This window comes from Setaria viridis, chromosome 1 (assembly GCF_005286985.2).
Source record: "Setaria viridis chromosome 1, Setaria_viridis_v4.0, whole genome shotgun sequence".
Classification (NCBI taxonomy): Eukaryota; Viridiplantae; Streptophyta; class Magnoliopsida; order Poales; family Poaceae; genus Setaria; species Setaria viridis.
The window spans coordinates 40,584,520-40,597,400 of NC_048263.2; the positions used below are offsets into that span (position 1 = coordinate 40,584,520).

The 12,881-nt window shown below is 50.1% G+C and overlaps 5 protein-coding genes across 5 annotated transcripts; all 5 read left to right on the forward strand.

Annotated features, from left to right (window-relative positions):
* Positions 1-39: 39 nt before the first annotated feature.
* On the forward strand, positions 40-1,542 carry LOC117841540 (large ribosomal subunit protein eL37x). The gene is made up of 4 exons (XM_034721942.2): positions 40-161; positions 249-384; positions 1,129-1,230; positions 1,321-1,542. Exons 1-4 carry the CDS (start codon positions 159-161, stop codon positions 1,368-1,370), a joined length of 291 nt encoding a protein of 96 aa, XP_034577833.1. The 5' UTR covers positions 40-158; the 3' UTR covers positions 1,371-1,542.
* Positions 1,543-1,676: 134 nt separating this feature from the next.
* Positions 1,677-3,185, forward strand: LOC117841538 (uncharacterized). Its single transcript, XM_034721935.2, has one exon. It carries the CDS (start codon positions 2,115-2,117, stop codon positions 2,943-2,945), a length of 831 nt encoding a protein of 276 aa, XP_034577826.1. The 5' UTR covers positions 1,677-2,114; the 3' UTR covers positions 2,946-3,185.
* A 631-nt stretch (positions 3,186-3,816) lies between these two features.
* Positions 3,817-6,478, forward strand: LOC117857276 (28 kDa ribonucleoprotein, chloroplastic). Its single transcript, XM_034739900.2, has 4 exons — positions 3,817-4,410; positions 5,337-5,438; positions 5,528-5,800; positions 6,145-6,478. The coding sequence occupies exons 1-4, from the start codon at positions 3,925-3,927 to the stop codon at positions 6,193-6,195; spliced, it is 912 nt and encodes a 303-aa protein (XP_034595791.1). The 5' UTR covers positions 3,817-3,924; the 3' UTR covers positions 6,196-6,478.
* Positions 6,479-7,154: 676 nt separating this feature from the next.
* LOC117856888 (uncharacterized) lies at positions 7,155-7,947 on the forward strand. The gene has a single exon (XM_034739329.2). It carries the CDS (start codon positions 7,216-7,218, stop codon positions 7,813-7,815), a length of 600 nt encoding a protein of 199 aa, XP_034595220.2. The 5' UTR covers positions 7,155-7,215; the 3' UTR covers positions 7,816-7,947.
* A 2,242-nt stretch (positions 7,948-10,189) lies between these two features.
* Positions 10,190-12,866, forward strand: LOC117841549 (uncharacterized). Its single transcript, XM_034721957.2, has 9 exons — positions 10,190-10,455; positions 10,551-10,610; positions 10,852-10,899; positions 11,000-11,132; positions 11,241-11,317; positions 11,690-11,785; positions 11,864-11,934; positions 12,350-12,440; positions 12,547-12,866. Exons 1-9 carry the CDS (start codon positions 10,237-10,239, stop codon positions 12,661-12,663), a joined length of 912 nt encoding a protein of 303 aa, XP_034577848.1. The 5' UTR covers positions 10,190-10,236; the 3' UTR covers positions 12,664-12,866.
* Positions 12,867-12,881: the final 15 nt, after the last annotated feature.

Genomic DNA, 12,881 nt, shown 5'->3' on the forward strand with positions numbered 1-12,881 from the left:
AGAAAGCAAAATGGAATTAGGTCCAGACGAGGCCCACTTGCGGACTAACCCTTCCGGCTGCTCTATAAAAGCTCGTCCCCTCCGCTCCCTAGGTTTTTGGCAAGTTCTTCTCCTCCTCGGCGGCGGCGGCGGCGGTAAGCGAAGGAGGCGAAGACGAAATGGTGAGAGATCGCGCTCTCATGGCCGCAGTACCGAGTTCTCCTCGCGTGGATCAGAGGCGCTAATCGATCGGTTGTCGTTGTGTGCAGGGCAAGGGTACGGGGAGCTTCGGCAAGCGCCGGAACAAGACGCACACGCTGTGCGTGCGCTGCGGCCGCCGCTCCTTCCACCTGCAGAAGAGCACCTGCTCCTCCTGCGGCTACCCCGCGGCCCGCATCCGCAAGTGTAAGATCACTGGGTGCTTTCCCCATCTCTCGTTCAGTTTCCTTAAGATTGGCAGATTCGAGGAGAACTTGTAGTATGGTTAGATGTGAATGTGGGAGCACGTAACTGTCGTTGCTTGTGGCTGGGATTGCTGTTCTTACTAGTGCGCTTCTATTTGATTGGTATACTCTATTGGGTGGTGTGCTAATTGATGAAATTGTATGCTAACTTTGTATTTAGATTTTGGGATGTGGCTTGTTCTTTCAGTAGATAATTATTTGTTGGTGTGTTGTTAGTACATCACTGTAAAAACTGCTATATAAATCTGAACCCTCCCTTCGATTTATTGGTTTTGGCCCAGACTGAAAGAAGGTTCAACTTCGTGTTTACGTTGTCTTGGCACACGAACTTGCTGAATTAGTGGTACGTTTTCAGTACTTGAGTGTATGGCTCTAGGTCTGTGGACATATGTTGGACTTGTATATTTCCTTCAAGGAACAGTTGTGTTCTGTTGCTGTTTTAACTCCGCTATGACTGCTTCTCTACTAGTAGTAGGGGTATGGTTTCTATGATTTATCCATGTTTTGAGATAACTTCTATGCTCGTGATTCGTGAATCTTGATGTAGGTATGATTTTATTATTTTGTAGAAGTTTTTCATGCAGGTTCTGTTCACATGTTTTGTTGCTTTTGTGATATGTGAATTTTCCCTGAATTTCATGTAATACTGATCCCAATATTACTGCTTTTTACCCCCAAAAAACAGACAACTGGAGTGTGAAGGCCATTAGGAGGAAGACTACTGGCACAGGGAGGATGAGGTACCTTCGCCACGTGCCACGGAGGTTCAAGAGCAACTTCAGAGAGGGTGAATTCTTGCTGGCTCCTTGTTACGCTTTCTGATCCATTGATTATCTACATAATTATACTAAACTATTGTGGTGCAAAAACTCATCAGGTACTGAGGCCGTATCAAGGAAGAAGGGAGCTGCTGCTGGCACCAACTAAGCGTGTACTCCAGTTATGTTGGCGAGGCTTTGGGTCATGAAACTGGTGTTTTTGTTGCTTTACTTTGTGTTCCTAAATTGAGAGGCAGACGATGCTTGTCTATGTTATTCCATATCCTGGATATTAATCTTCAGTTTTGAAATGTCGAATCGTGCCAGATTGTTAATTTTCACCCTATCTACAGAATTAGTCTCCAGCTGCCTTTGTGACGCTGTTAGCTTCGCTGTATGTTTTCTGTGAATCTCCGATGATGAGTGCTGCTCGATTATCTTTGGTTGAGAAGTTGGGAATGCGCATATGCAATTGACCTTTTTTTTTTTTTGAAAATTGATGAAACGTGAACATGTCTATCGTGTGCCGTGCTCTGGCCTATCATTCAGATTCAGTTTGAAAGCACTGCTGCCAAACGTGTCCGCTGGCGTTGAATTGATTCAGATTCAGTATGGAGGCTTCACCGCTTCAGATGGCTAACGAGGGTGCTGTCGTTGCTGCAAACTGTTGATCCCATCGATCCGGGAACATGGCTGCTAAGGAGGGTTGCTAACTGTTGGAAGGAAATCCCATCTGGAACGCGTCAAATATACAAGCAGCAGCGCTGGTGCCAACCCTGCAGCACCCTAAACTTGCCTTCGACGTCCTACGGTTCCCTCATGCTCCTAACCGACTGCGCCTGAAGCTTCTAAAAATGTTGTTACTTCCTTTCATTGCCCGTATCGCTCCACGCCTCCATCTCCAGCCGGCGCGATGTCGGCCGGCGGAGGGCACGGCGACGTCCGCAGCCTGACGTCACCGCCCCGGCCGCCGCCGCCGCCCTCCCCGCTCCTCCTGCTGGAGGTGACCGTGATCTCGGCGCAGGACCTGCACCGGCGCCGCCTCGGCCGGCGGGTGCGCGCGTACGCCGTGGCGTGGGCGGACGAGGCGCACAAGCTGCGCACGGGCGTGGACCGCGCGGGCGGCGCGGCGCCCACGTGGAACGACCGGTTCCTGTTCCGCGTGGGCGGCGCGTTCCTGCGCTCCGACACGGCGGCGGTCACCGTGGAGGTGCGCGGCGCCGGGGGCGGCCCGCTGGGCGTGGGCGGCGACCCCGTCCTCGGCCTCACGCGCATCGTGGTGAGCACCTTCGTGCGCCCCGGCGGCGGCGGCGGCCGGCAGGTGGCGGCGCTGCTGCTCCGGCGGCCGCGCTCGCTCCGGCCGCAGGGCATCGTCAACGTGGCCGTCGCGCTGCTGGACGCCGCCCGCGCTGCGCGCACCGTGCCGCTCTACGACGCACCCGGCTCGCCCGACGCGTTCGCCGTCAGGGACCTCGTCATGACGAGGCCGGCGTCGCTGTGCAAGATCGCCGAGCTCGGCGAAGAGGAGCCGGGCGTCGACGAGGACCAGAGCAACCCGGCGTTCGTCGACCACTCCGGGCGGCTGGACCCCAGGGGCGTCGCCGTGGAGCAGAGGAAGCTCGAGCTGAAGCTTGAGAAGTGGAAGGCCGACCTGTCGCCGGGCCCCAAGGAAGGCAGACGCGGCGGCGCGCGGAGGTGGGGTCGGGGCTTGTGCTTCCGTGGCAGCGGCGAGTGGGGCAGGTAACACCACCGATCATCCAGACCGCAGCATGTCTGGATGGAAAGAACGGCGCGACAGGATGCTCGTGTAGTGTAACATGATATGCCATGCGACACCAGCTTTTACCGCGAAAAATCTGTGATTTATTCAGATTGTTTAGGTTACAGTTTTTCGACTTGATTATTTGTTTAGGTTTGGCCACAGTATGTAAAAAAACAAATATTGCAAAAAAAATAAAGGGAGGGGTCGTGTGCTTGTCTCTTCTCCAGGACTCCATGTTGCTTGGTGTGTTCTCATTATCTGTGTTGGCAACTTGAGAGTTGAGACGGTGGTCGCATTTTGATCATATATTCATATCTCAAAAATTACAAACTGGATCATGGGAAAAGGCTGTTCTAAATGTGCTAAGTTAAGCATGGAGTAAAAGGGAAAATGTAGGACATAAATAATCTTGCAAAAACACTTGTGGCGGTACGACAAGAATCTTTGAGACTTGGAGGACCGAGCCTTTGTTCGGTTCACCCACAACTCCCAACTTTATCACTATGCAAAAAGAAGATTCTTCATCACATCAAACTTGCGGTACATGCATGGAGTACTAAATGTAGACGAAATTAAAAACTAATTGCACAGATTTGTTGTACTTTGTGAGACGAATCTTTTAAGCCTAATTAGTCAATGTTTGGATAATAATTCACAAATACAAACGAAATACTAAAGTGTGCTACAGTGTTGGCACAATAATTTTGGCACTCCAAATTTTGGCAACTAAACAAGGCCCGAAGCAAACAAAAATAAAATTAAGAATCTTATTCGTAAACACATCAAGAACCACACAATCGGGCCCACGTGTCAACGGCTCATGTTATCTCCTCTGCCATCATCCCTTCCTACTGGCCTCGCGCCCCTCCACATCACAAGCACACCGCCAGGCGCCAAGCCTGCCTGCTCCGTTGCCTGGCCATCTCCGTCCCTCCCCTCCGCCTCGCGGAAACCGGCAACCATGGCCAACTCCTGCCTCTCCACCGCCGCGCGAGCGGCGCTGCGCCTTCCCTGTCCCAAGTTCTCGGGCGACGCCGCGGGGGCGCAGCTCCAGCTCCAGGTCCAGTACGCGTCCGTGTTCCCGCGCCCGGCGCGCGCGCACCACCGGGTCGTCGCCGACCACGTCGCCGCGCCCGCGGTCCCCGTGGCGCGGAGGCGCTTGCTCGCGGTCACCGGGATGGTGTCGCAGGAGGAGGCCGCGGCCACGGCTGTCGAGGAGGAGGAGGAGGTCGCGGAGGGACAGTTGCTAGAGCAAGACGAGGTCGCGGAACAAGAGCAGGAACAAGAGCAAGATGGGGTCGTCGAGGCTAGCTCGGACGACGGTAGCGCGTCGGAGGCGGCGAGCACCACCACCACCAAGCTCTACTTCGGGAACCTGCCGTACAACTGCGACAGCGCGCAGCTTGCCGGCATTGTGCAGGAGTACGCCAGCCCGGAGATGGTCGAGGTACGCGTGCTGCTCACTCGAATGCCGAAATGCGCGATTAGCTATCGTATCTGCTTCTGTCAGAAATTTAGTAAAATGCATTCAGAATTACTGCTAGATTGTCCTTGTCCAGGAATTTTACTACGGCATGCCATCTCATTCGATTCAAAACTCATAGTCACACATCATATTTATCTAACCAAGATTTCTCTGCTCTGAAAACAACCACCCCATCCATGAAGCCTGAGCAATCGTTTGGAGCACGGTTATTGCTTGGGTGAAAACTGAAACGCGGAGACGGCCGAGTGCCCTTACCGCAACCGCAATCGTGGCTGCCGCCATGCGGCTTTCGGGTGCGGAGAACCGCGCGCCGCCCTCCAGTCTTGCTGCAGGTGGAGAGATTGGTGGGGGACTGTGGTGCTAGGGCTTGAGCCGGGGGCTTGTGGCCGAGGCGGGGATTCTTGACCCCGGCGTCGAGGACGGCGCCGGCGGTGGATGGCCGGAGGAGGAGAGGACCACGACCAGGGGATTATTTGAAAATAACTAGGAGGCTAAATGAAAATAATCGGATCGCAACTATTAATCGCGATCCATTTCAGAGGGTTATTTGTAAATAGTAGGGCGTAAAGTGAAAATATTCGGCTCGCGGTTATTGATCGCGATCCAAATCAGGGGGTATATGAAAAATAATCGGATCGCGATCTGCAAATGTTTTGGGCCGGCGGCATGGAAGCTGGCGAGGCGCTCGCGCCGGCCGGCCTCCGCTAGCTCCGCCGCTCGGCGGTTTCCTCCGTTAGGATCAAGCGCTCAACCAACGCGCGGGGCCCGGGGCACAATCCGGGAGATGTTTCGCGGCAGCCCAATCGTTCCTACAACAAATAGGATACTTGCCACACATTCAGCTCGCCTAAGACTGGTTAATTTGATCTCAGAATTTCCATGTGTAGGTGTTGTACGATCGCACCACGGGAAGAAGCCGAGGGTTCGCCTTCGTGACAATGACCACAGTTCAAGACTGCGAGCTAGTCATCAAGAACCTCGACGGCAGTGTAAGTGTGTAGCCCCCTCATCTCAGCTACCAGTTCCAGCACCAATCAACTATGTGTTGTGACGGGGTTTGATCTCCCTTATCGATCAGCTGTACGGTGGCCGGACGATGAAGGTAAACTTCGCTGACAGGCCGAAACCAAAGCTGCCGCTGTACCCGGAGACGGACCACAAGCTCTTCGTCGGCAACCTGTCCTGGACTGTCACCTCGGAGATGCTCACGGAGGCGTTCCAGCGGTGTGGCAATGTGGTCGGCGCGAGGGTGCTCTACGACGGTGAGACCGGCCGGTCCCGGGGCTATGGTTTCGTCTGCTACTCCACCAAGGAGGAGATGGACGAGGCTCTTTCCTCGCTCAACGGAATGGTATGCCATGTCTGAAAAACTTATACAGTTGTGACTATTGTGTCTCTGAAATAAATTTTACGGATGCTGCTGCCAGTTACCAGAAAGATGAATTGTTTCAGATGAATGTGGTGAGCTGAGTTTTCCCCCCTGAACGAACTGTGTGCGCTGAAATGTATTTGCTTAATACAACTAGCTGAATTTGCAAGAAATTATGATTTGATGAATATTTTGTGGTTCATAGACATGTAAGACTTTTTACCTGCCCTTTCTTTCTAGTGACTGACAAATGCTTGCGTTGTTCAAATGGTGTATTGATATGAATCTGCTGAAAACATTGAGCTGAACAGTAGTGCATAATGCAGGAAATGGAAGGCAGGGAGATCAGGGTCAACTTGGCCCTTGGAAAGAAGTAACAGAGTTGAAATAGGGAGGAAGTTCTTTTAAAAAAAGAGAGATAGGAAGTTGCAGTTGACATGTGATGCCTCCTTGCAATGCAAAGTGTGAAATGCGACCAAGACGGCGACGCTTACTTACCGGAGCACTGCAGGAGCAGGGGAAGGAAAACAGAAATATTTCTGATGTAGCATAGCATGAAAAATTTGTTGCGATCTGGTGTATATTTAGCAAAGACGGTTCATACATTATGAATTGTGATTCTGACAGTTTTGAGGTGCTGGTTACTATTGGGCATTGGTACATAGTTCCATCCTCTTGGAACCAGTTTTTTTTTTATCAATTCTTTCTAAATTTTAAAAGTGTTATGCTGGTACTTCTGATCATTGGAGCACCAATTTTGTTGGATTGGATCCATGCACTGGTGCGCATTTGAAGCTGTTCTTGCTGAAAGAGTTGATAGACTCAAGCCTGAAAGCATCAGTGGTACACCAAGCTTCCTTCTGTCGCTTAGCCTGCGCTTTTTTTGCTTGCTTTGAGCAGGCCGTAGATTTCACTTTCTGTAATTTGGTTTTAGCTTGTCCTGACCCCCACTTTCACTGCCACGGCTCTGTTCTTTGTTTACTTGTAAACTCTTTCCCTTGTAAGCTCTAAATAAAACACGCGTCCAGGCGCATTCTCTAAAAAAAATGTACACAAATGGTCATCGCAATACTGACAGATAAATCGCTCTGGAGATGACACAAATCACAAAAACCGGTTGTTGACAAAATCAGTGTATGCACTCAAGGACTAATCCAGAACCTGGGGTCATCTCAATTTGAGCCATACACCGACCATGTATGGACAAGGGCCACCAAATGTGTCTCAGTTTCAGCAAGCTGTCGAGTAACTGGATTTCATTCTTGAAATGATTTGCAATCTATTCATACATGAAATTCAGCGGCAACCATACATAGACATACAATACATCGTGAGAGATTTTTGCTCAGGGAAGCAAAAACATAGCAAATCGAGGGCCACATGTGTTGTGTCATGGCATGTCCGGATCTCGTTGGCGCGACAAGCCACCACCACATCCTGCTGCACCAGACAAACTAGTCCGTGCCACTTGCCACTCCCCAGTCCCCACGCCAGAGCGACCGGAGGTTTCTGGCACCATGGCCATCTCTGCCGCCTGCAGCATCTGCCTCCACGCCGCCCCGCCCACTCGCCGTGGCGGCAGCGTCGTAGCCTCCGCCGTGCGGTTCGACAGGCGCTCGGCCGTCCTGCTCCTGCTGTCCGCGGCGGGCGCGGCGACGCCGGCGTTGACAGCTCCACCGGCGAACGCTGCGGGCATCGGGCTCTTCGGCATCCGCAAGAAGCTGGAGCGGGCGGAGGAGGCAGCGGCCGAGGCGGTGCGGGATGTGGAGGAGGCGGCGGTGGAGGCCGCGGCCGTCGGCGGGGAGGCAGTGAAGGAGGTGGTGATAGAGGCGGAGAAGGAAGCGAGCGAGGTCGCCGGGGAGGGCCTGCAGCTGGTCGCCGGCGCGGAACTCGCCGGGGATGGGCTGGTCCAGGCCGCGGTGGTCGCCGGCGCCGAGGCGCTCGGGGTCGTCGTGGGCCTGTCCGTGGTCAACGGTATCCTAAAGCCGGAAGCTTAGAATAATGTGTGTGTTGGGCCTTGTAGTTTCGGCCTATCAAGTGTTTGGGCTTAGTGTTTTTCAGTGCCGCTCTTGTAATTTTGTTGATGATTTTACGGTGTACTATAAATTATTATGATGGTTATTAGTGCAGATGCCAGTAGATGAAACCTTGCACCCATTATTCCTGCATTTGCCCCATCTCCATCTAGATCTTAGAGCGTTTCATCTACTGCCATCTTCTCCTGGAAATACTTGAACCGCATTCCTAATGTGGAAGAATGCCATTCCTTTGTTCTTTCTGTAAAAAGAAAGACAGAAAAGTACTTAAATTTCAGAGTGCACACTGCATCGTTTGTTAACCATGAATTCTATACCTTTGGTCCATGTTAATCAAGATCATCAAGGACACATGGTATACTTGGGGGATGTAGCTGATGGAAGTGCAAAACTGTGATGAATTAACTTTTCAGATTGTTAAGCCATGCACGCCTGTATCAAAATGTTAGCCGAAGTAATAATGAAAAAGTGGCGGCTCAAACAGCATCCCTCGGTGAACCGAATCGAATTTTAAAAAAGTAAAACGCTGTCCAAAATCAAATTGATCAGGTTTAATCTTAAATTTAAACAAAATTGTTTCATCGGGCCTTCAAGTGATGTACAATACAATATTTATTTTAGGAATTCATTATTTTTTACACGTTTAGAGTATGTAGTTGGACATTGGTTGATGTATTGACATACTATACTACATTGGTTCCCTGTCGAAGCCGAGCCATGTCTGGAGGTTTCGGCGAATTATGAGCGTGGATGTTGGTAGGCGCCGCCGTGGCGAACGGAGTAGTGAGGTCGTGTTGATGTCCTAATCCAATCAATAGGGTGTGATAGTTTTGGTGTTGAGTAGTTACCCGCGTTGATGTCCCGATCCAACCGAGCGAGTTTGTGTTCCTTTTCTTTTTTTTCCCTTTGTATCTTTTCAGTCCGGAACTCTTTTTTTAAATATAATCGGCAGCTCTCTTGCCTAATTCGTTTCGAAAAAATATTGGTTCATGGTTTCGATAAGAATAAAAGAGAAAATTAACAATAAATAATTTGATTATATTTTTGTGAGATTATGATTATTTGAAGGAGCAAAGTCGTGAAAAATTCGTAAGGATGCCCACCGCTATATTAACAGGACCCTGAGGGACCTCCGAATCCTAAGATACAAATGAAATAAAATAAAAGGTTAGACCTTGCTTATTTTCCTCTCATGGAAAAAACCCATTCCATGGGAAATTTAAATGGAACGGGTAGGATTCAATCCCTTGTCCAATGGCTATCTAGAAAATTTTTAAATAGGAATTGAATCTTCTAAAATTGAATTTTCTAATTTTTTCTACTGTTTCTCCATTCCAAAAGGGACCTAAATTTGCATCCCAATCTATCCCGATACTTGGATTAGAGCGATGCTTTTCAAACGAGGACTAAGGCTGTCCACACCGGGAACCGCTAAACGATCCTTCAGTACCACGGTAGCGGAAAAAATCCCGCACTATGGTATACTGGGTGGCGTCCGCTAACCAAGCGGACGGCCGCCGGTCCGCTACTCCTAGCGGATGCACAGGGCTCCCGCTACTCGCCTCCCGAGGCCGCCAGCCCCAACGAACACCCCCTCGCGCCTCCGCTCAGACCACCACCATCGCGCTGGATCCATCGTTGCCGCCGTCTGGGAGGAGGAGGGGGCCGGGGAGGAGGACGGGATCGGTGGGGAGGAAGGATGCGACGCTAGCGGGGAGGAGGATGAGGGCGTCGGCGGGATGGAGGATGAGGGCGCTGGCGGGAAGAAGGAAGAGGGCGCCGGGGTGGAGGAGGATGAGCGTGCTGGCGTGGAGGAGGACGAGCGCGCCGGTGGGGAGGACGAGCCGGCGGGAGGCGAGGTGTCGGGAGGGGAGGAGGGGGCTGGTGGGGAGGGGAGGAGGGTCGGCCTGGAGGAGGTGCATGAGGAGCCGGCGGGGAGGAGTGCGAGGGGGCGGCGTGGAGGGCGAGGCGTCGGGAGGGGAGGGGAGTGGTTGGGGGGGGGGGGGAGGGGGGAGGGGGGAGGGGGGAGAATAAAATATGGAGTAGTTGGTACAGAGTATGGGATATAGAGTAATGCGGGTGCGGGAGAAATTGGTATAGAGAAGAAAATCTCAATGAATATAATAGAATATATTTTTGTTGAAGTATGAAAATAGAGTATAATGAGCACGGCCAGACTAAGCGACCCAGCAGTTGTACCGTATGAGATGGGTTCTCGAGACCGTATTTGATTGTCCGAAAATCCTCCGGCTTTCCATTGGAAGGGAAGCGATAGCGTGGGCCCAACTAGAAGCACTGGATTATTCGGTTTCGAAAATATACCAGAAACTAGCACAGGAAAAGGGGGAAAAAGAAGGGAAAAAAACACATCGCTGTTTTCGAATGGCCACGGCCGTCCTCCGCCGCCCACTCCTCGCCGCGCTCCTTCCCGCCGGCGCCGGCGCCACCGGACCCTCCCAGTTCCGTATCCGGCGACGTCGGCCCCCACATCCTGTCCTCGCGGTGTCTTCCGACTCCCCCAAGCCCGTCGCCTCCACTTCTGGCGGCGGCGGCAACCCCGACGAGGAGCCGCCTGTCCTGCCGCTCCTCCAAGAACTCGCGGTAAGACGACGTCCTCATAGTCATATAGTCTTACGGCGCATACTGTTTTATTCCCACTAGCTTTTGAACTGTTTCCACGGGCTGTTTGGTTGTAGGATTGCTTGGTTCTTCCACCGAAGTTCCTCTCTCAGCTCCCCCGGGACCTTCGTCTCGACGTAAGCGACTACTTCAGCTCGTCAATTAGTGTTAACATCTGCTATTGCGTTTGCACAAAGATTAGCAGAGGGAACATTTTCATTAAGAATATTTGGCCTCCATGGAAGTATCACTCACTGTAAACACATAGTATATATTGCAGCAGATAGGATCCATGACAGTTACACTGAAATGCTAATGTCTAGTAGAAATTATGTTTATTCAATCTGTTTCAACAGTACTTTTTTCCCTTTCTTGAAGCTCAATGATGCTGCGTTTGATCTCTCCAATGGGCCAGTTCTTGATGAGGTGGGCACTAAAGAACTCAGTAATTGGATGTGCTAAAGGTTTAAGTGTAACCAAACCACACTTACAATGCTTGTAACACCTTTTCTTTGATGAGATATAGTGTGGTCAAGAAGTCGGTGATCTGCTCCTGAACCTGGCAAAATCATGGGAGTTGGCTGATACATCAACATCAAATAGCCTTGCCAAGCAGCTGCCATCGATGGAGCCTTACCTGACGCGCAGCGCCAAATCAGGCATGAACTGCATCATATAATGCTGTCCCTTGTCAACACTCGTGTTCAATGGAATTTGCTTTCTTGATTGAAGGTTGCGTACCTTTCTGTTTGCTTTACATAGTGTAGCATTTGGCAAGCGGCTGGTGTCAACTGGACGGAGGTTTCAGTCAATGGGGCAGTACGGCCAGGGAGAGTTCAAGAAGGTTAGTTACCTGCTCACACTCTGTGCTTCTATTAGTTGTGGTAGATCTCTTTGTTCCTGGCTAAACTACCTGATGATATGTCCAAACAAGCTACCATGTCGATGTGGGATCAGGTATCAGATCAGTTCCGTATAAGCATTTTTGTAAAGAGTTGATTTCAACACGACAAAAATATCTACAAAGTGGATGTATTGCAAACAGATCTTGCCTCAGAATTTGTGTCTCGAATTCATCCTGTCCTTTTGCCTCAGTAAAGCATTGTTTTTTCCTGTGCCATTGCTAACTTAGCTTCTATCAATTATTGTCAAAGATTGGACCACATCACCACAAGGCATGTGAAAAATGTAATATTCATCTGTAGTACTTTTGTAGATTGCTGAAACAATGATCAAGAATGGTAAGCTACTGTCGACACGCCCAGTAGTTCAATCTGATGTTCAGGCTATGAAAGAAAAAAGAAAGCTGAAGGTAAGAACTTCGATACACTTAAATGACCCTTAGGTGAACTTCGAGCATGGCTTAATTCTCATCCCTTGCTCCGGGCAGTTTGGAGAACTTGAGTTCGAACTGACAGCTGAAAAGGCCAATATCGGTGCTGCAGCAGGAGCAGTTTTCGGGTAACATTCAGCTTAGCACAGCATTTCTTCTGTTGAAATTGCAGTTTGGACTTCACTAGATTTATATTGAATACATAATACATGTGAAGACAGTTGGATGATATGTGGTTCAATATAATGTTTCTCTTTCATGGGGTGACATATTATATGATGGCATGATTATCTGTCGAAGATTCTCCTAAGTTATCTGCAGTTAGTCAACACCATTTGTCAAATGGATAGTCTAGTTGCATCCCATGATTGTGGACACATGCACATCGCATGACAGTATTTCCATCTATTTTCTTCTGACCATATTGTCTAAAGAACTCAGCCCCACATTCTTTGCATTATCATTGGACTGGCATACTAGCTGGTTTAGTGCATCTCTCATATTAGAAAGTAAATCACATCTGACAATTGTTTTTTGATTCAGATTTATCTCATGGCAACTAGCACAAGGCGTGCAAGGCATTCCGGACAGTACGAAGCAGTACGCAAACGACAGTGCATTGCAGCTGGCCAAGGTAAAAAAAACAACAACAACAAATCTGCAGATTACAGGTTCCTTGAGCTTGTGAGTTCTATTGGACCCTCCAGCTAACATCTCCCATACCATTTCTTCTAACACAGTCGCTCAAGGTGGCGCTGCTTGTTCTTGGCTACACTTCTACCGGCCTATCCTTATTCACAGCTCTGGGTCTGCTGTTGCTAGCGCAGCAGATAAACTCCGAGGACAAGTCGGAGTAACTGTCGAACACTTCTTTTTTTTTTCAAAAAAAATGTGGATGCTTTTGTATGCTTGAATAAGGCAATGTGCCAATGTTCAGAGCGTTCTGGCATGTGAATTTTGACACCGAAACGTACATGTATCAGTGCATGCAATTTTCTGTACACAAAAACAAATACCCCAGTTGTTGTGAGTACGAATAGTCGGTGAAGATCTTGAAGCAGAGGAAGCCAGCTTG